At 44.6% G+C, this 22,763-nt stretch overlaps 1 protein-coding gene across 9 annotated transcripts in view; it reads right to left on the minus strand.

Annotated features, from left to right (window-relative positions):
- Window positions 1–545: 545 nt before the first annotated feature.
- Foxn3 (forkhead box N3) overlaps window positions 546–22,763 on the minus strand; it is a 375,175-nt gene continuing 352,957 nt past the window's right edge. For 8 of the 9 annotated variants that reach the window (XM_032908258.1, XM_032908265.1, XM_032908263.1 and 5 more), the window contains one exon: window positions 546–7,185. In XM_032908258.1, the coding sequence (XP_032764149.1) occupies window positions 6,639–7,185 (547 nt within the window). In that variant the 3' untranslated portion in view covers window positions 546–6,638. The remainder of the gene's footprint in view (window positions 7,186–22,763) is intronic. The other variant, XM_032908260.1, reaches the window with a different exon arrangement.

Below are 22,763 nucleotides of genomic sequence, written 5' to 3' on the forward strand. Positions count from 1 at the left end.
CCCCAATGGTTCTTGATTGATCAATGAAAGATGCTAGTGTTCAATGACTGGGTGGGAGAGGTGGGACTTCCAGGTTCCTGCAGGCAGGCTAGACATAGGAGGGGGAAAGAAGACTTGCCATGCTTGAAGGGAGAGAGTCACCAGCCATTTGAGATCTCAGGTGGAGTGGCCATTGGCCGCTTCCCCTATTGGGCCTGGGATAGCAGGCAGGAGATTAGAAATACAACTAAGTTGAGGACAGATTCAGAGGTGTTGAGCTGGGAGTGAAGGTAAGGGCACGTTAGCCATGGGAGGCTTAGAAGAGCCTGGCCATCGAGCTATAAAGCATATTAAAAATAAGCTAATGTGTGTGTTTCATCTGTGGATCCAAGGGAACCAGGGTGATGGTTGGTAGTGCAGTCTCCCACTTAAAGCGGGCTAGTAAACACTATACATCACACACACACACACACACACACACACACACACCCCACACTCACTCTACGGCTCAGTGCCTACCTGCACGTGGAGATGTTGCTTACACAACACACAACACCTATCTTCAATTGATGCAACTCAGTCATTTTTATTGCAACTGGAAGACAATACATCACAGAAACTTTATGGTAGGTCTGGGGAAGTGTTATTTACAATAAATGATGAAGTAGTTTGTCTTTGGCAATATGATTACACATGAAGAACGCAAAATGCTGTATGGATCCCTCCCAAGCAACACCAAGTCCCTGGAGCTCGGCTGATGGAGTCGTCGTCACACCGCTGCTTTAGGCTAATGCAAACGCCACCGAACATCACTTGCTTTCTCCTTTACGGTTCCCCCCTTCTGTTCATGATATTGGCAGTTTTGTACAGAAATACAGAAAAAAATTGGCTTCTGAAGAAATTATTACTCTCGTAAATAAATTTGGCCATGTAGACCTGTTGGCCAGGAAAGGTCGGGTGGCTCTAAGACTCAGCCACAAACCTTGTGGGCTTCTGCCTTATCATTGTGGTCTTGTTTTCTGTAAAATTAGAACAAAACTCAGAAGTGTTACAGAGTCAGAGTAGTAAAAAAACAAAAAGTCTATGTAGCTGTTTCCCAGACGCACAGATTCCTCTTCCCTCCCCATGTGCACCATGGTAGGACAGGCAGTGAGAACAATGGCGTGGGTCTGGCTGAGCCAGCTATGACCTTGGATGGCTGCAACACACATACTCTAGAAATGGAGACTGTGTCCGTAACTGAAAGTGTGCTGTTTCCTCTAAAACAGGAGAAGTGGGGGAAGTCGGGTATGAAAAGATAATACAATTTCTAGGTTTGACAGGATCACCATATCGAAGTCTTTTGAGAATCCAATATGGAGTATCAATTATTTGCAAAAGGGTGGAGAAGGCATGTTCTCTACTTTTGCAAATGAAACCTGATGGAGAACACTGCTGTATAGATTCAAATAATGAGTCTTGATTCCAATACTAACGAGACAGGAAGGGTACTTGTGAGCATCCCATAGCAAGTCAGAAATGGTCATTCCACAGCGGGCTCATTCCAGAGGCTCGATAGCGCGAGGCAGCACCGTAGACTAACATCGGTCTCGGCCGTGAAAAGGTGGATCGTTTTGAAAATGGTGTTTTCCTTCCTTAATTTTTGGTCAGCGAAGAAGCTAGCACTTGTTTGCTGAAGGGTAGGAGAGTGACCAAGTCACGCCCATTATTCATGATAAAGCAACCGAGTGGACGAGTCTGTGCTTAATTCAAGAATAGCCAGCAGGAGAGAGGACGCTGGGAGTTAGCCACCGTGGCTGGCGCGCTCTCGGAGGAGGAGGAGTTAACAGATGAATTCACGAAGGTGGGCAGGTCTATACAGAACACTGAATGCTGTGTGTAACTCCTCATAACATCCCAAGAAACAGGAACACCACACAATGTATATACTTTGATTTACACATTCCGTTACAAAGGGAAAAGAAGAAGGAAAAGAAACAAAAACAAAAAAATAAAACAAGACACCATTACAATTCTGTAACTGTGTTAACTGCAATAGGAACCAAAGTCTAGAGTCTTGACAGGTAACCAAAAAAAGGGTTTATCACTTAGGTTATATAGCAAAAGTGTTGATGTATATTATATATAGTAGTATAAATAATAAAAAAGTATTATTTAAATTAGATCACAGTGCTGCATCATGTGCCTAACAGTGTTTGATAGAGTACTGGTGGGCTGGGACCTACAACACAGAGAACTGAACTGTCAACAATGCAAAGTCACAACTAAGAGGGGACGTATGTTCCGATGTTTTCTTTTGGTGGCAAAAAACGAAATAATAAACCCTGCTGAAGATGAGAGAAAAGGACTTGTCTACAGGACACAGAAACCAATCTACACATCTGGGCAGCTGTGATCCACCAGAAAGAAATGAGTCCCAACCTGAATAGGATTTGAAAGGGGAAAAAGAAATCACATTGAATTTAGTCTAATCCCATCTATGGGAAAACTTCCCATTCTGAGCACTTGTCCCTAACTCTGGCATCATGTCAGGACCCTCTCCCTTCCAGGGAGAGTCCAGAGGTTGGAGTGGCATCAATAAAACCCAAATTGGTGGCTTGGGGCATTGCACATTGGCCTGCTGTGTTGGGCCTCAAGGCACCCAAACCACCCCTTCTCTTGCTTGGGCCCCACTGAACGCAACAGTCCTTCTAGAAAGCCCCGTGGTGGAACTGCTATGAACAGGAAGCACTGGACATGCTAATGACTGTACAAGAAAAACCTGTTCTCGGGAAAGGGCACCAACCCATTCCCTCTTAAAACCCCAAGATGGAGACCTGCCCCAGTCATCCTGACCACGGTTTCCTTATGCCACAATCCACATGTGGGTTTGGTTCAGCGTTAGTTTCGGACAGCCAGCTTTACCAAAAGAACTCTTGAAGAACGAACATACTGACTGGAGATGCAGAGGGAAGTAGGAGCTTGGTGATGAAAGAAAGAAAACCTACGGTGCAGACCCTTTCCAAAAAAGTACTAGAGAACGAGGAAAGACTGTCAGGAGCGGGATAAAAGAATGTCGATGTGAATATCACCTGAGAAAAGAAAGCGAGCCTCTCTCTCTTCTCTTAAATGTGTCCGAGGGCCGACAGCCAGTAGTTGTAATGTCGCGGTGCTGATGTGTCCCCAAAGCATCTGTAAATATTGCTATAGTTCCCCATCCCCCTCCCCCCACCCCATGTGAGTACGTGAGATACTGGAATGACACATGAACCGCCACTTCTCCCCACAGGAGAAATGCAAGGAAAAAAAAAAAAGAAAACAGCAACAACACCGCATCCCTTTCACGATGCTCAGGCGATCTGTCCTTCTAATGGATACACAGGCTAGTTTGAAAGCTAAAAGAACACCTGACATTTGGGAAGGAAGTCCAACACTAAAGTGAATTACACTTAAGCAAAATATTCTTTCACAAATAGGCTTGTGCTTAAATTCTCTACTGCTCTTGGGGGAGGGGGAAGAGAGGGCGCCTCCTGCCCCTTGGCTTGTTAAGGACACGGGCCGCCTCATTCGGCAGACTTCGCTACAAACAGCCACATACACATTGATGATTTTGTTTTCGCCTCAACAGTCAAAATACAGAGTTAAACACAATTGAGCCGTTGTTTTGGTTACGCACAATGAGCGTGCCGCCCAAAACAGGAGGAAAATAGAAAAAAGTACCCTTACTAAAGTTTCCCCAACAAGTCTTCCAGAAAATTCCAACAAAGGTGCCAAGGGGAGGCTCGGGAAAATAACACTTACAAAGCTGCCCGATGAGGTATTTATGCAAACGGAGTGGTTCTGGGGTTCAGAACGCACTTGTATAAGATAGTTTTCCAGATCTCGGCGAGATCAGAAAAGTAAATCACACACACACTGCATCTTGTTATCTCTGAAAGAGGCCTCAGCCCCTTCGGAGAACAATGAACCGAGGGGAGACAGCCCGCGTGGGGTTTCCGTCGGAAGAAGTCCCCGCCAGAAACAGTGCTGAGTGCTCACCTTTGCCCTCACGTCTGAGTTTGAACATCTTGGGGGAGGGGGCGGGAGTCTTTTGGACTTGGTAAAGGGGACAGTGGAAATCAAAGTGTGGCTCAGGGCTCCAGAGCTGTGGATGGCTTGCAGGGTGTCAGAGGTTTGTGGAGAACACAACCTGTGCTCTCATCTGACCCTGAACCCCCATGCTGAGAGAGTCCAGGCTGAGGGCCATGTGGGGGTAAATCTAGCCTGCCCTAAAGTGGGAGTCCCCCCGCCCAAAGCTGCCCTCAGGTTAGGTAGGGGGAAACGCACCAGATAACCTTCCGGGTTGCCGAGGTTACCATGGTACCTGGTGCTGACACGTGGGCATAGCTTTAAAGGCCCACCACTGCCCTGTTTCAAGAGTTCAAGGTCACTTTAGTTTCCCCCATCTCCCAAACATCGCACCCTGAGCCAGGGAAGTGTTTTTGCTTTTAAAAGTTCCCTCCATTTGGACGGGAGGCCATACTGTTTTAGGGATTTCTCTTAGACCTCAAGGATAAACTTTTTTTTTTTTTTTTGGCAAAGGTAACTGGAGTTTCTGGCTTCTGTGACGTGGTTTGGTTGTTACTCAGCTCTCACTATTTAGGTGGTCTTAGTCCCAAGGTGGTCACTGTGCAGAAGTGGCAGAGATGGCCAGCCCCCGTCTCGCCGCGACATCAGACCGTCGCTGTGGAAGGCTCAGGGCTGCTCCATCCAACCCCTCGATCACTTACTTCCTCCTACCCAAGTACCCATCTCTTACCCTCACCCAGTAAGGCCCATTAGCATGTTTCCCCTTCCTCTGGCGAATTTGCATAATTATTCACTGCCTTTTTCCTAGAACCAAATCACGGTAATGATTTTCCTCAAGTAAGCGTCCCACAACTCTCTTGATTCTATCGTACACACTAAGTTTGCCCTCGAATTATTGCGTCATGTTAAACACATACAGACAAAGGGAAGGACACACTCTTCAGTAGAGAATCAGAGGGGTCGGGGCTGAGTGTAGACAAGGCAGTATAGAGCTCAGCCACCCAAGCCCCTGCCAGAGCATGAAGATAGTTGATATTGCAGAGTAAGCTCCCCATCAGTCAGAATTTGTCCCTGAAGAAGGTTAAACCTTAAACACCTGCTTCAAAAAACCAAACAAAATAATAACGACAACAAAAAAAGAAGAAAGAAAGAAAGAAAAAGGGAAAAAAAAGAAAGAAAAAGGGAGGAAAAAAAAAAGAACAAAGGGCCTCTAAGCTTAAGGGCTTAAAAATTAGAGGCATAGTCTTCTCTCTATTCTCTATATTTATATGAAAATAATTCATGCTTCATGCTAAATACATCATTTACCTTACAAGAACTTTGTTATTTTTGAATAAAAAAAAGTTTGTTTTTGTGATTTTTTTTTTCTTTTTCTTTTTTTTTCCTTTTTTCGTTTCTTCAAAGGAATCCATGCATTGTGGATCAGAAATTTCTGCTGGCTACACTGGCTGAATGTGAAAATCACTGGTCTTTTCTTTTTTGTTGCAAAAATGAGTACTGATATTAATTTTTGAGGACAGTGCAGGAGTTGTATTGTTGCCATGTTTTTGTTTTTTGAGTCCACCAAACGTGCCTTTAACGTCATGAAAAGACACCATAATACTAATGGCAGTTTCTGTAGCACCCCCCCACCCCCAACTTGGATCAGATTATTTAGAAGGAAAAAATCTGCACCATTTTCCTTTCTTAACAGCTACTGTCATTTCTTGGGCCCGATTGCTTTTCCTTGTGCAGTTAGGAGGGCACAGCGTGTTTTCTGTATCACCTTTAAGTCGTGTGTGTGTGTGTGTGTGTGTGTGTGTGTGTGTGTGTGTGTGTACACACAGGACCAACCTTCAGGCTTATGGCTTTTGGAACGTCTTCTTGATTTAACATAGAGCAGAACTCAGTGGTTATCGATGGCTCTAACAATCCCTGTTTTCCCTTTCCAGTCACTGACACCTAATCCAGCTGAACAGTCTGGTGTCCAAGCTGGGAGATGTTACCAGGCTCAAGGCTGGGAAGTACAGAGGACTGGCAGGCAGGCCCCCGGCTTGCCACAGGGCAATGGCGATGGCGTTTCTGGTAAGGTGGGATGCCAGGGCCAGAGCACGGGGATAATCTGTTTCTAGGGGACCTGGGCTCTTCAGTCTCTGCAAATGCTTCTCAGCCTCACTCCAAGCTCAACTGACTTTTTAAACCTAAGGGTTGGGCTGAGCGGTGACTGCGTGCCTCCTAGGTGGTGCACGAGTGTTCCTGTGGCATTGACACGAACATCCCTGTGGGCTTAACCACAGGTCTCTGACAGGCTGCAGGAAGCAATGGTTAATTTTGGCTTTTTGTTTTTCGGTTTTTGTGTTCAGATAAAGAAAAGCTTTTGTAAAACGGCTGAGTGTCGATATGAGTTTCTATGGCTTCAATCTCCTTTAAACAGAAAATTCTTAAGGGTCCAAAAACAAAGGAGGGGGGGGCAAATTAAAAAAAAAAAAAAAGGAAAGAAAGTAAAGAAAACCAAACCAACAAAAGGAAAAAAGAAAAAGAAAAAAATTGCTGATATTGCCACAAATCATTAGAAATCTCCTGACATGCTGAAACCAAATGGCCGTAAGTTCAAAACAAATCAGAGACTTGTTTCAATTTTTTGCGGTTTCCTTTTGTTCTTTCTGCCCCTTGGCCGTCCGATTGGTGATGTTGTTCAAACAGGACCGAATCCCTGCCAAGTGCAGGAGCGAACCGGCCGCCTCCTTCATCTCCTCATCATCGCTCTCGGGCGGCTTCTCCGTGCGTCTCTTTTTGAGGGGCAGTGTGTCGCTGGGGACTTTCCTGGCCTTGGCGAAGTGCTGGCGCTTCCGGTGCTGGGATGCGTATCCGCTGTCCCCCAGGGCATCCTTGCCCTCTTTCTGGCTGGGCTTCCTGTCGTCCTCCTCCGGTTCGCTGTGGCTCTCATGGCTCTGGAAGCTTCCCTCACTGCCCTCCTGGCTCCCCTTCGTGGCAAACTCGTAGTGGTCGTCGGCTGAGGAGGAGGAGGAGGAGATGGAGTCGCTGGTGGGAGAGGTGCTCCGGGCATTGGAGGACTTGGCACTACTGTAGTTGTGGTCCTCCTTGGGGTCCCCACTGACCACTGGGGAGCCACATGGCGGCTCGCTCTCAGTCCGCACCCGGCAACTGGTGATGCTATTCCTGCAGACGGAGAGGGAACAACAAATTACATCTCTGATGAAGGCATGGGCATCTGGGCTCCTGCAAACCCTGCCAGATTCCAAGATACGGGTAACAGGTGCGTGAAGTTTGCAGATGGGCCCCGCCCCTCACTCTTTACCTTTCCTGGTTGCCCCGCTCCCCACTGCCAATGACACCGTCACTTAACCTGTGTGCACACACCGGCTCCAGCACTGTGGAGCCACTGCCCGCTGATGCTAGCTGGGCCCCTCGGAGACAAAGGCATAGTCTCTTCTGGAACTGCTACATTTATCAGAAAGCTAAATACAACATGTGGCAAAGAACCTACCTTCCGACCACAGTCATCCACTCAATCTGCCAATCGCTGTGCATGTAAGAGAGGGGTGGGGTGTCCCTTCAGAGAGGACCAGGGGAGCAGCTAACGAAACAGAAGTTAAGGTGGATCATGGAAGTGAGAGGGTGGTAAGTTACTGATTCTTGAGCACCTCACAAACATGCCCAATAGAGCCCATAATCGTGTTTAACTCGTTACATGAATGAGAAGTTAGTGCTAAGACGCGGCTTACTAAACCACAGAGTGAGATGGAGTTGGGACTGAAACTGAAATATAAGCCCTCAGCCCTACCACTTGGACCAGCTCTCTCCTGCAATTCCCTATGACATGGCTCCCGTTGGACTGCAGGTCAGCTCTCCCTAAAGCCCTGGATGGCCTTTTGTGCTGTTTTTGTGTATCTTTATGTCTTAGGGACAGTGACTGTGCTCACTTCATGGCCTTCCTGATGTCGTAGCTGGGCATAGAGCAGATCCTCAGGGTAGGTGGAGCCGACAGGAGGCAAGGTTACTTATAGCCAAAGGGAGAAGAGGCCCTGGGTGGGCAGGAAGTATTCTGGCAAGAATGGCATGATGATACGAAATGGTGATGGTGCACCAGGCTGGCTGGGCGGTCGTCCTCTGGTTGCTTGCTGTCTTTTCCTAACTCTCCTTTCCCACCATGAGGTCCCTGTCATTTCCCTGCCACCATGTACATCGCCTGAAGAGCTTCCTTCTCGTTCATGAGAAGGATGAGGGATCCAGCATGAAGACAAAATTAAGTTCTAGGATATGAACCCATCATGGTCTGCTTCAGGATGCAGCCCTGAGCCTTAGAGCCTGCCCTCCACACCCTTGCCCTGTAGACTTCCCTCCATGGCTGTGTACTGGGTGCATAAACATGGCGGGCACACGGATAAACCTGAGCTTATAGCCAGCTCTCACCAGTTATCAAGAGCAGATCAAACCCTATGTCCCACCTGTGCTTTTCCAGATCGTTTTGTGTTGAGCACAGATACTATGAAATAAAAAACAAACTTCTACTAAAGTATGAAACAGTTTCCTAGGGAACCCAAATACATTCGGATGAGTGAACTGGGTCATGATTGGGTTTTAACAAATCAATTTCCTTATGAACCCTTATTTTAAAAAAAAATCATTGTGTGTGGGTACACATGTGGAGGTCAGAGGGCAACTTTATAGAGTCCTTCTGTCCTTTTCCTTTTGTACGGGTCACGCGGATCACTCAGGTTGTCAGGCCGGTTGAGTATCTCCTGGTCTCAAATCCTTATGTTTTATAATAACCCAGACCTGAGGACCACTTTAGTAGCATAGGTCAGCAGATTGTGGCCCTTTGCTGAGCAAACACTAGGAGTGAGAAAGCCAGATGGGGCAGGAAGCAGGACAAGGGCCTAACTTGCTGTCTAGTAGGTCTGGGCTGAGGGGCGGTGCTCCTCGAGTCTTTCTCTCAATTTTTTTTTCCCCTGGAGCTGAGGACCGAACCCAGGGCCTTGCGCTTGTTAGGCAAGCGCTCTACCACTGAGCTAAATCCTTAACCCTCTCTCAATGAAAACGTTGAGGGTGGATGGAAGGAAGCCATGAGAGTGACTTCAAGCCTGATAACTTAATGCTTTAAGTAGATACCTCTCTGGAGAACCCATGTAGATGGGGGAGGGGGCAGAAAAGTGGGGTTTCCTATGGTCCTGGATTCTGTGCTACGGAGGGAGGACCCAGAGCCTTCCTTTGACATTATTCCACACCTGGCTTGGAACGCCACCCAGCTCAGCCTTCTATGGGTAAACAGATTCGCAGAGAGCCCGAGACCCTTCCCACAGTGGAGTACTAGTACTAGTATTTCTGCCCGGAGTCCCAAGAAGAATGTGCTCCGTGCAGACGGAACCAGCACAAACAGGACCAGGACTTTCTGGCTGAAGACAGGCGCACTGGTGCTCCTTTAGGCTGTGGGAACTGGAACACAGCCGGATCTCATTCTTACTTAATGAAATTAGCTTTCTCTGAGATTTCAGCACGGATTCATAATCCATAAATTACACACCAAACTCTGCAGGGAATGACAAGCCCCTTCAATTATTAATAACTTGGCGCCATGTGACTCACACTGGTGTGGGCCAGCCGCACGGAGCTGGTGACCAATGCTCCTGTCACAGGGGTTGTCATTACAGGACACCAAATGCTTAAAAGAAACCAGCCATCCTGAACATGTTGGAAGGTGCTTTTCTAACGACAGTCTCCTCCTCGAAACCAAAAACCCAAACCATTCATCGAATTCGCATGTGACACAGTGGAAATGCCTGCAGTTTCTCTGCATCGGCTGAATTTAGAAGTCATGATCTTCACAGTGATCACAGATTAGCATAAATGAAAGCCACCTGATTTTACCAGGCCCTAGGAGTTCAAACCACAGGCCAACGAAGCCACACACTCTGAATCTTAAACCCGTTGTTCATTCTCTTGTCAACTATATGGGAAATAAAGGAAGTGAGGCCTAGCAGTAATTCAAGTCAAGAAACTATCACCATTTGTAACTCAGAAGCTGAGGTGCAGGCTACACTAATTACTGCTTTTCCCCACAGTGAATTACTGTTCCTTCCTACTTAAATGGCACAGGTTAGCTGGTACCCGTGAGTTCTCTGTGGAACCCACTGGCTGTCCTTTGGAAGAGGCATTGGCTGACCCCTTGCCAATGGGAAAGGCAGACAGAATTAGCACGGGACCATGGACGCAGGGGAGCTGAGGCAGCGCAATTCTTTTCTACATGGGACCACGACAAGAGAGTTAGGGCCAAGCTAGAGGCCTGAGCTTCCGCCCAGGTGGCCAGGGAGCACAGGGAGAAGAGGTTTCTCTGGTTGTGACACAGAAGGTGTTAGATCCTGTGCAGCTACAGATTTTAGGCATCCTGAGTTCAGTAGATACTAATGGGAGGGCTGGCAAACCCGCGCTTCTTATGCAACCCTGACAGCCTGAGTGCGATCCTGGGAACCGGAGAATCAGAGCTGTCCTCTGGATGGGCACCAAACACATGCACCTTCACAGTAATAATACAAAACAAAACAAGGGCGCGCTCGCACACACACACACACACACACACACACACACACACACACACACACCCTTCCTGAACTCGACATACAAATGAATAATTTTAAAATGAAGGTGAACAATGGGTCAATCAGGCAGCCTGGAGTTCCCTGGAACAAATGCCTAGCTCAGGACTGGGACAAGAGCTCAGACTGATGGAGGAGGAAGGGAAGAGCCCAGCCTGATGGAGGAGGAAAGGAAGCAGGGATGGGAAACTGATGTTGTCAGCTTCATGGGTTTTATGGTTGTTCCAAGGGAGTTAAAATGGACATTGTCCCCCAAGGCTTCCAGAGGTTTGGAAAGCAAATCTTCTCTGGAAGAACGTACTTCAAATCCAACCACAGAGAATTACGACTAATTAGCGTACACAGAACCCAGGCTCATCATTTTAAAAACCATTAAGCGCAAGGGAGATACACTATTATAAGCTGGAGAGGGACCAGAGAAACAACCAGAGAAGCCTAACTACTAAGACTGCACATGCTGAGACAACTTGACCCAGAGCATGCGGTCAGGATAGAAACAAACAAAAGAAGAGCCACAGGAGGTAGCCAGTCCTGTAACTCCGGTGCTCAGGAGGCTGAGGCACAAGGGTAGTAAGCTCCAGGCCAGCCTGGGCTATACCACAAGACCCTCTCTCAAGGACTGAAAAATAAGTTATATACCCAGAACGGGGTAACCATAACAGAGTGTGGGTAGGAGATGAGGATGCCGAGGGAGGGGCTGGACTGAGCAGAGAAACTGGGCTTTGGTGCTGAGGAGGTGGCCAGGTCCTCAGAGCCTGTTTAGCGCCTACGTAAGAGCCGGGAGCTGTGGACATGGGAGGATCCCTGGGGCTTCGTAGCCAGGCATCTAGCCCAACCCATGAGCCCTAGGCTCCAAAATGCCCATTCAAAATACCTGCCTATAGTCCGAGCTCTTGGGTGGATGAAGAGAGATTAGAATTCAAGGTCATCCTTACCTATATAGGGGTCTCAAGGTCAACCTCTGCTATAGGAGACTATGTCTCAAAGAACAAAACGAACAAAGAAACCAAAACCCAAATACAAGAAAAATTTACATAAATTGGGCTGGACTTTTAGGGTAAGAAAGCACAGAAGATGTAACACTGGATTTAATGGCTGAGAATTTTCTAGGTCAGAAGAAAAGTACCCATTTATAGATTAAAAAAGCCAATAAATGCTATCAGGATAAACAATGAAACCCACGCCTACTCATCACGATCAAATCAAAAAGGTTAAGCCAAGAAATAAGGTCACAGGAAACCCAAAGAACTCAACCAACCAATCAACACAAATTAACCAACTGACCCAAACCACAAAGGACAGTTAAGCAGGGGGAAAACCCACAGTTCCAGCTACAGAATGAGGCAGGACGATGGCTGGCCATCTCAAGACTCAAGAACTGGGCAATGAAGAGAGGTAGACGTTGTAGAAAGGACACACCGTTGGGTTCAGAGATGCGTAGCTGACCAGAGGAAAGGCGGCAAACAGGAGTGTACAACATTCTCAAGATGAAAGAAAAAAACGCTGGCAGCTTACACCTTCATAGCAGGAACAGACCCAAGCTCAAGGCTTTCACTACAGACAGCCCCTCACTAAAGGAACTTCTTAAGGACGCTTCTGAGAAACATGAACATGACCTCAAAAGGAAGGCCTGGTGTTTAGGAAGAATCCATTAGCAAGGAAGTAAGCAAACGGTGGCTGAATAATGGTGAGATCAAAAACAGAAGCAAAGCAGAAGTCAAGAATTTGGGCAAATTAGCACACCAACTGGGAGATATAAAGTGAAAACATTTAAAAAGTTTGGTATTGACCAAGTATTTTAAGGTATTTATGTCAAAAGTTCTAGGACTGACAATAAAAGAGAAATGTGATAAGGAACTTCCAACCCACAAACGGGGGGGAAAGAAAAGTGGGTGTTCCCATCTTTTGGGGATAAACACAAGTTTTTGCAAACTTAGCCAAATGTGAACCCAAATATGTTGATAAAAATGGGTCAAAAAAATAAAACAAAATAAAAAACAAACAAAAAACCCCTTTAGCGGGAAAGGTAGACAATGGTAGTATGGATTTAAAACATGCTGTTAATCGGGGAGGACTTAAAGCTAAAGGACAAAGAAAGGGCAAGAGCGTGAAGGGCTGGATCCTGCTGCTGCAGCCACAGGAAATAAAGCCACAGGTTTTAAGGCAAATGCCGTTATAGCAGCACTCGTATCTACAAGTGTTCTGTTGGCCAGGAGATGAAGCAGTTCTCAATATGAGTACTTCCAATTCAACTGCTTCAAAACACTCCTCCTACAGCCCTGGTGCTGGAGGAGAAAGAGCCAAACCCCACTGTGTGATGGGGAGACTTTGACACATCACTCTCAGCACCAACCAGGCTTCTCATATGTAAGACGCATGTGTGTGTGCGCCACACACACACACACACACACACACACACACACACACACACACGGTTATTATATAGATGGGGTCAGCACATACACAAACAAGTGAACAATGGAAAAGACACTTTTTAAAAATATTAAAGCACACGTGGAGCACTTAGAAACTGATTTGTACTAAACCATCTACTGGCTACCTCTGCGTGACCACATGGACTAGGGCTTTCAGACGCGGCTTCCCAAGAAGTCTTACATCAGGTGCACTCTGGTCCATGGGGAATGCTGAAGTGAAACTGAAAAGTAAGAAGCTACTACTCCTTTTTTGTTCTGGAAAGTCTCTCTCTCTCTCTCTCTCTCTCTCTCTCTCTCTCTCTCTCTCTCTCTCTCTCACACACACACACACACACACCTAAAAACATCTACAGGTCACAGAAGAACTCAAAGTGGAAAGTAGAAACCACTGAAGACTGTGGGATGCAGCAAGGAAACGAGAATGTTAAATTTCACAGAGAAAAGGGTTTTAGAAAGGGCTTCATCTACAAAAGAAAAACAGAAGGGAAAAGAAAGGGAACAGCAAGAGTCAATGAAGGGCTGGAGAGATGACTCAGTGGATAGGAGCTCAGGCTGCTCTGCCAGAAAACCCAGGTTCCATTCCCAGCACCCAGGCAGTGGCTCACAATGACTGTAGCTTCAGCTCCAGGGGATGTGATGGCCTCTTCTGCTCTTTGTGGGTACCACATTCACGTGATCCACATATATACACACAGGCAGATAAACAAAAATATGTATCCTTTTTATGTATATGAATAAGGCTTTTTATCTTTTATTGGGTTTTTAAATTCACATTTTAAATGTTATCCCCTTTCCTCGTTTCCCCTCCAGAAATGTTCTATCCTACCCCTCCTCCCCTTGCTTCTATGAGGGTGCTCCCTTAAGCATTCACCCACTCCATCTAACCTCCCTGCCCTGACATTATACAAGCCTGGGGCATCCAGCATTTGCAGACCAAGGGCTTCTCTTCCCATTGATGCCCAACAAGGCCATCATCTGCTACATATACAGCTGGAGCCATAGGTCCATCTCAGTGTACTCTTGGGATGGTGGTTTAGTCCCTGGGAGCTCTGGGGTGTCTGGTTAGTTGATATTGTTGTTTTCCTTATGGTGTTGCAAATCCCTTCAGCTACTTCAGACATTTCTCTAACTCCTCCATTGGGGACCTCATTCTATATTCAAAGATTGGCTATGAGCACCTGTCTCTGTATTTGTCATGCTCTGGCAGAGCCTCTCAGTGGACAGCTATATCAGGCTCCTGTCAGCATGCACTTCTTGGTACCCACAATATTCTGTGTTTGGTGTCTGTATATGGGATGCCCAAGTGGGGCAGTCTCTGCTCCACACTTTGTCTCCACATTTCCTCCTGTGAGGATTTTTGTTCCCCCTTCTAAGAAGGTCTAAAGCATCTACACTTTGGTCTTCCTTCTTCTTGAGGTTCACGTGGTTTGTGAATTTTATCTGCTTATCATTAAGTGCAAACCATGTGTTCTCTTGTGACTGGGTTACCTCACTCAGGATATTTTCTAGTTCTAGCCATCTGCCTAAGAATTTCACGAGTCATTGTGTTTGATAGCTGAGTAATATTCCATTGTGTAGATGTATCACATTTTCTGTATCCATTCCTCTGTTGAAGGACATCTGGGTTCTTTCCAGCTTCTGGCTATTATAAATCAGGCTGCTGGGGTTGGGGATTTAGCTCGGTGGTAGAGCGCTGCCCTAGGAAGCGCAAGGCCCTGGGTTCGGTCCCCAGCTCCGAAAAAAAGAACCAAAAATAAATAAATAAATAAATAAATCAGGCTGCTATGAACACAGTGGAGCATGTGTCCTTGTTATATGTTGGGGCATCTTTTGGGTATATGCCCAAGAGAGGTATAGCTGGGTCCTCAGGTAGTTCAATGTCCAATTTTCTGAGGAACCTCCAGACTGATTTCCACAGTGTTACCAGCTTGTAAAACCACCACCAACAGAGGAGTGTTCCACTTTCTCCACATCCTTGACATCATCTTCTGTCACCTGAGTTTTTGATCTTAGCCATTCTGACTGGTGTGAGGTGGAATCTCAGGGTTGTTTTGATTTGCATTTCCCTGATGACTAAGGATGATGAAAATTTCTTTAGGTGCTTCTCATCTATTCGATATTCCTCAGCTAAGAATTCTCTGTTTAGCTCTATATCCCATTTTTAATAGGGTTATTTGATTCTCTGGAGTCTAACTTCTTGAGTTCTTTGTGTATTTTGGATATTAGCCCTCTATCAGATGTAGGATTGGTAAGATCTTTTCCCAATCTGTTGGTTGCTGTTTTGTCCTAATGATAGTGTCTTTAGCCTTACAGAAGCTTTGCAGTTTTATGAGGTCCCATTGTCGATTCTTGGTCTTAGAGCCATTGGTGTTCTGTTCAGGAAATTTTCTCCAGTGCCCGTGTGTTGGAGCCTCTTTCCCACTTACGCTTCTATTAGTGTGAGTGTATCTGGTTTGATGTGGAGGTCCTTGATCCACTTGGACTTGAGCTTTGTACAAGGAGATAAGAATGAATCAATTTGCATTCTTCTACATGCTGACCTCCAGTTGAACCAGCACCATTTGTTGGAAATGCTATCTTTTTTCCATTGGATGCTTTTAGTTCCTCTGTCAAAGATCAAGTGACCCTAGGTGTGTGGATTCATTTCTGAGTCTTCAATTCTAACCCATTGATCTACCTGCCTGTCTCTGTACCAATATCATACAGTTTTTAATCACTATTGCTTTGTAATACAGCTGAAGGTTAGGGACAGTGATTCCCCCAGAAGTTCTTTTATTGTTGAGAATAGTTTTTGTTATACTGGGTTTTTTTTGTTATTCCAAATAAATTTGCAAATAACTCTTTCTAACTCCATGAAGAATCGAGTTGGAATTTTGATGGGGATTGCATTGAATCTGTAGATTGATTTTGGCAAAATGGCCATCTTTACTATATTAATCCTGCCAATCCATGAGCATGGGAGGTCTGTCCATCTTCTGAGATCTTCAATTTCTTTCTTCAGAGACTTGAAGTTCTTGTCATACAGATCTTTCATGTGCTTGGATAGAGTCACCTGAGGTTATTTTATGTTATTTGGGACTATTGTGAAGGGTGCATTTCCCTAATTTCTTTCTCAGCTTGTTTATCCTTTGAGTAGAGGAAGGCTACTGATTGTTTGAGTTAATCTCATAGCTAGTCACTTTGCTGCAGGTAGTTATCAGCTGCAGGAACTCTCTGGTGGAATTTTTGGAGTCACTTATGTATACTATCATATTATCTGCAAATAGTGATATTTTGACTTCTTTTCCAATTTGTATACCTTTGACCTCTTTTTGTTGTCTAATTTCTCTGGCTAGGACTTCAAGTACCAGGTTGAATAGGTAGGAGAGAGTGGGGAGCCTTGTCTAGTCCCTGATTTTAGTAGGATTGCTTCAAGTTTCTCTCCATTTTGCTTGATGTTGGCTACTGGTTTACTGTATATTGCTTTTACTATGTTTAGGTTTGGCCTTGAATCAAAAATCTTTCCAAGACTTTTATCTTGAAGGTGAAGGTGTGTTGAATTTTGTCAAATGCTTTCTCAGCATCTAATGAGATGATCATGTAGTTTTTGTTCTTTGAGTTTGTTTACATAGTGGATTATGTTGATGGAATTCTGTATATTGAACCATCCCTGCATCTCTGGGATGAAGCCTACTTGATTATGATGGATGATCGTTTTGATGTGTTCTTTGATTTGGTTTGTGAGAACTTTATTGAGTATTTTTGTGTTGATATTCATAAGGGAAATTAGTCTGAAGTTCTCTTTCTTTGGGTCTTTGTGTGGTTTAGGTATAAGCATAATTGTGGCTTCATAGAAGGAACTGGGTAGGGTTCCTTCTGTTTCTATTTTGTGGAATAATTTGCAGAGTATTGGTATTAGGTCTTCTATGAAGGTCTGCATTAAACCCATCTGGTCCTGGGCTATTTTTGGTTGGGAGACTTTTTAATGACTGCTTCTATTTCTTTAGGAGCTATAGGACTGTTTAGATGGTTTATCTGATCCTGATTTAACTTTGGTACCTGATACCTGTCTAGAAAATTGTCCATTTCATCCAGGTTTTCCAGTTTTGTTGAGTATAGATTTTTGTAGTAGGATCTGATGATTTTTTTTTCATTTCTTCAGTTTCTGTTGTTATGTTTCCCTTTTCATTTTGATTTTGTTAATTTGGATACTGTCTCTGTGCCCTCTGGTTAGTATGGCTAAGGGTTTATCTATCTTGTTGATTTTCTCAAAGAACCAGCTCCTGGTTTTGTTGACTCTTTGTATAGTTCTTTGTTTCTGCTTGGTTGATTTCATTCCTGAGTTTGATTATTTCCTGCCTTCTACTTGTCTTGGGTGCATTTGCTTCTTTTTGTTCTAGAGCTTTCAGGTGTGCTGTCAAGCTGCTAGTGTATGCTCTCTCCTGTTTCTTTTTGGATGCACTCAGAGCTATGAGTTTTCCTCTTAGCACAGCTTTCATTGTGTCCCATAAGCTTGGGTATGTTGTGCCTTCATTTTCATTAAATTCTAAAATGTCTTTAATTTCTTTCTTTCTTCCCTGACCAAATTATCATTGAGTAGAGCATTGTTCAGTTTCCATGTGTATGTAGACTTTTCTGTTGTTTTTGTTGTTATTGAAGACCGGCCTTAGTCCATAGTGATCTGATAGGATGCATGGGATCACTTCTATCGTCCTGTATCTCTGTTGAGGTCTGTTTTGTGATTATATGGTCAATTTTGGAGAGGGTACCATGAGGGGCTGAGAAGAAGGTATATTCTTTTGTTTTAGGAGTGAAATGTTCAATAGATATCTGTTAAATCCATTTGGTTCATAACTTCTGTTAGTTTCACTGTCTGTTCAGTTTCTGTTTCCATGACCTGTCCATTGATGAGAATGGGGTGTTCAAATCTCCTACTATCATTGTGTATGCTTTGAGTTTTAGTAATGTTTCTTTTATGAATGTAGGTGCCCTTGCATTTGGAGCATAAATATTAAAAATTGAGAGTTCATCTTGGTTGATTTTTTTCCTTTGATAAATATGAAGTGTCTTACCTTATCTTTTTTGATGACTCTTGGTTGAAAGACGATTTTATTCAATATTAGAATGGCTACTCCAGCTTGTTTCTTGAGACCATTTGCTTGGAAAATTGTTTTCCAGTCTTTTACTCTGAGGTAGTGTTTCCTGTATTCAGCAAAATGCTGGATCCTCTTTACGTATCCAGTCTGTTAATCTATGCCTTTTTATTGGGGAATTGAGTCCACTGATGTTAAGAGATATTAAGGAATTGTGATTGTTGTTTCCTTTTATTTTTGTTGCTAGAGGTGGAATTATGTTTGTGTGTCTCTCTTCTTTTGGTTTTGTTGCATGGAGATTACTTTCTTGCTTTTTCTAGGGTGTAGTTTCCCTCCTTGTTTTGGAGTTTTCCATCTATTATCCTTTGTACGGCTGGATTTGTAAAAAGATATTGTGTAAATTTGGTTTTGTTGTGGAATATCTTAGTTTCTCCATCTATATTAATTGAGACTTTTGCTGGATATAGTAGCCTGGGCTGGCATTTGTGTTCTTAGGATCTGTATGACAGCCCAGGATCTTCTAGCTTTCATAGTCTCTGTTGTGAAGTCTGGTATAATTCTGATAGGTCTGACTTTACATGTTACTTGGCTATTTTCCCTTACTGTGTTTAATATTCTTTGTTTAGTGCATTTGTTGTTTTGACTATTATGTGATGGGAGTAATTTCTTTTCTGGTTCAATCTATTTAGAGTTCTCTAGGCTTCTTGTATGTTTATTGGCATCTCTATTTTTAGGTTAGGGAAGTTTTCTTCTATAATTTTGTTGAAGATATTTACTGGCCCTTTAAGTTAGGTATCAATATTCTCTTGTATTCTTATTATCCTTAGGTTTGATCTTCTCGTTGTGTCCTGGATTTCCTGGATGTTTTGGGTTAGGACCCTTTTGCGTTTTGCATTTTCTTTGACTGTTGTGTCAGTGTTTTCTATGGTATTTTCTGCCCTTGAGATTCTCTCTTCTATCGCTGGTATTCTGTTGGTGATGCTTGCAGCTATGACTCCTGATGTCTTCCCTAGGTTTTGTATCTGCAGGTTTGTCTCCCTTTGTGTTTTCTTTATTGTTTCTATTTCCATTTTTGGATCCTGGATGGTTTTGTTCATTTCTTTCATCTGTTTGGTTGTGTTTTCCTGTAATTCTTTAAGGGATTTTTGTGTTTCCTCTTTAAGGGTTTCTACTTGTTTACCGTGTTTTCCTATATTTCTTTAAAAAAGTTGTTTACGTCCTTCCTAAAGTCCTCTATCATCATCATCATGAGGTGTGATTTTTAAATCAGCATCTTGCTTTTCTGGTATGTTGGGGTGTCCAGGACTTCCTGTAGTTGGAGAACTGGGCTCTGAAGATGCCAGGTGGCCTTGGTTTCTGTTGCTTAGGTTCTTGCACTTGCCTCTCACCATCCGGTTATCTCTGGTGTTAGCAGGTCTTGCTGTCTCTGACAGTGGCTTGAATCTCCTGTAAGTTTGTGCGTCAGTACTCGTGGGAGACCAGCTCTCTCCTAGTGGGATTTGGGTGCTAAGAGCTGTGGCACAGGGTCAGCTCTGGGCACAGACGGAAACCAGAAGGACTCTGTCCTAGACTGTTCCTTATTTCCTATGTCCTGAGGGCTCCAGGCGGGTTCCTCAGAGTAGACGTGGTGGTCTTACCTGTGCTCTCAGGTGTGTCTGCACTCCTGGGAGACCAGAGGTCTCCTAGTGGGATTTCAGTAACAAGAGCTATAGCATACAGTCAGCTCTGGGAGTAGACAGAAACTGGGGCAAATATGTATCCTTCTTACACAGGGCTAATATAAAATGGCACTTTGGAAGAAAAAAATGACAACAATAGCAAACAAAAAGAGAAGATACAAATGAAATAAAGGAATATAGCTATAAAAGATATTTTAAGAGATAGTAATACCGAGAGTGACTTCATGCTATGTTGTATACCTGGGTGAAATGGACAGATTCCTAGATTTACCAAATTAGTTCAACAGAAAATACCAAGCCCAACTTACTATATAATTACTACAGAAATTACATAACAACTAATCATCCTGGAAGGATAGTGCCAGCACCACACTGTTTTGCAAATGAGTTCCATCAACTATTCGGCAATAAAGACATTAGATTTCATCTAGAAAAGGTTGGGGGAGGGGATTACTGAGAGTGTATGCTCAATTTAATTTATGAGGCTAATAGAATCTTGACACTGAAACCAGATAAGGATGGAGCTAGAGAGACAGAGGCATAAACAATGTGGCAAATCCATGTTGAAGATACCAGAGCGCCAACTCCAGGAAGGAGTTAACAGGCAATGAGTCAAAAGTAATAAGCACTGAGAAATGAAAGTGTTGTGTGGAGGTGGCAAATTTATTATGCAATTCATCATAGTAAAGAAAAAGTTAGAAAAGTCTTTAGTAAGCTTACGGTGATACAATCTTTATGGGGGAATGACATTCAAGGATTGTTAATGATAAAATATAGCAAAGTAGGATTGGGCAGAATTTTGTCATCATTATAACATACTCTTTCTTTTCTCTCTTTCTTTTTAAAAATCTCACTGTGTAGATCAGGCTGGTCTTGAACTCACTACCCCCTTGGTGCTGGGGTTAAAGGTGTGCACCGTCATGCCCAAGTCTTCCTAAAGAATTTAGGATCAAGGTTGGTGAGATGACCAGGAATAATCCAAATTCCTTTTCAAAGATAGTGGAACAGCCACACAGCGTAGCATTACACAGCAGTAAAAATGACTCAGTCACAGCTACGTGAAGCAAATGGACCTCAACGAGCTTGCTGGAAGAAGACATAGTGTTGCATCACAAAACAGCAAACAAACAAACATCCCTCAAAAGTACATAAAACGGAACAGTGTGTTGTTTATGCATATCAAAGCCTTTTGAATAAAAAATTGATTGTAGTTACCTAACACAGTATTCATACATTGGGTGGTGGATGCTGATATACATAGGCTCCCAGAGTAGAGAGTGAAGGAGGGGCTGGAGAGACATCTCAGTGGTTAAGAGCACTGGCTGTTCTTCCTGCAGACCTGGGTTCCATCCCTAGCACAGACAAAGATGGCTCACGACCACTTGTAAGTCCTGACCCAGGGGATCTGGCACTGGCGCTCTCTCCTGGAAGCTGTGGGCACTGCACACATGTGGTACGTGGACATACAATCAGACAAAACACTCACAAAACATAAAGGGCGTGTGTGTGTGTGTGTGTGTGTGTGCGCACCAGCCTGACGGAAGAAGAATGTAAGGAAAAGCAGGCGAAGAATCCCTTCATAAAGCTGCCTAGAGAACTCCATCTTACCAAGGGTCAAGTTCTTCAAGTTCTCCAGAAGAAGGTCAGAAGCCAGAACTTTGGGTGTGTAGTTTTTCCTAATTCTACCTAAATGTCATCTGGAAATTAAGTTCAAGGTTCCTTTTAGCCCTAGAATCCTATCTGAGGAGCAGCAAGGGGAAAGAGTCTGGGGCTGAGGGCTGCCACTTCCTGGGGCCAATAGCTCCAGCATTTGTCTTATGTGACATCAAGGTGACAATGATGAACATGGCGTTCATGCATGAACTCGCAGAACACAAATAGGAAAGGTCCTGAAACTCTCCCACATTTAGTGGCTTACGGAGAATCTGCAGGAGCTGAGGATTTTCAGATACAGGGAAAGGAACCACGAGGACTTTCAAAGACATTTACTCAGCGCCAAGGACCGGAGATTCAAAGAGTGACCCGGTGAGTGCTGACCAGTGGGCCCAAGTGGAGTCAGGCAAGACTTCTGCTGGGACACGAGGCCCAGGAGAGATGCGTGTTCTTTCTGATGGCCTTCTTCAGATCATTTCTCCACCTCACTCTTTATATCTTCTCCTGCCTCAAAGCTTATCCCCCGCCCCCTTAGTCCCCCAGACAGGGTTTTTCTGTGTAGCCCTGGCTGTTCTGGAACTCACTCTGTAGAGCAGGCTGTATTAACTCAGAGAACTGCCTGCCTCTGCCTCCTGTGTGCTAGGATTAAAGGCGCCATCATCGCCTGGCACACATAATGTAATACTATGTTCTGAAGCTACCTTTGAAGGTCACAGTTTCAGAGACAAAAGACAACAGAACACAACACAGTGTGTGAAGAGTCCCTTCTACTTCTGTCTTCAGGAGCCATCAATGCTGCACCCTGGGAACAGCTCCGAGCGACCAGGAGCAAAGCTCATATGACAAGGTGGGGTCTCCGATGATTTACCTTGAGAGCTGGTGGCGTGACTGGCAGCATGGCTGACTTGTTTCCTGTCCCCTTGGAAATGTTTTCAAGGTTCTTAGAGAGCCAAATAAAATCAAGCAGCCTCACCTGGTGACTACAGGGCCATTCCTCACAGAGCTGTGCTGAGGGCTAGACTTGCATCACTCCTTAAAGCCAGTGACCTCACCACAAGTCTGCCCTGCACTAAAGGAGGCAGGGGTTCAGCTAAAGCCACTTTCTGAGGTTGAGGACCCAGCCTCTGGTGCCTGGGACCCAGGAAGGAGTGGGGCTGTTCACATCGCTTGTGAGCATTGCACTGAGCTCACTGCGCTCACACAGCTGTGCTCGCCTCAATAACCCATAGGGCCATACAGATCTCCATGTGAACCTGTGAGCCACACCCAGGAGACCGTTTCCTGAGCTGCTCTGCACAGTTCCTG

Source organism: Rattus rattus, chromosome 7, assembly GCF_011064425.1.
Source record: "Rattus rattus isolate New Zealand chromosome 7, Rrattus_CSIRO_v1, whole genome shotgun sequence".
NCBI lineage: Eukaryota > Metazoa > Chordata > Mammalia > Rodentia > Muridae > Rattus > Rattus rattus.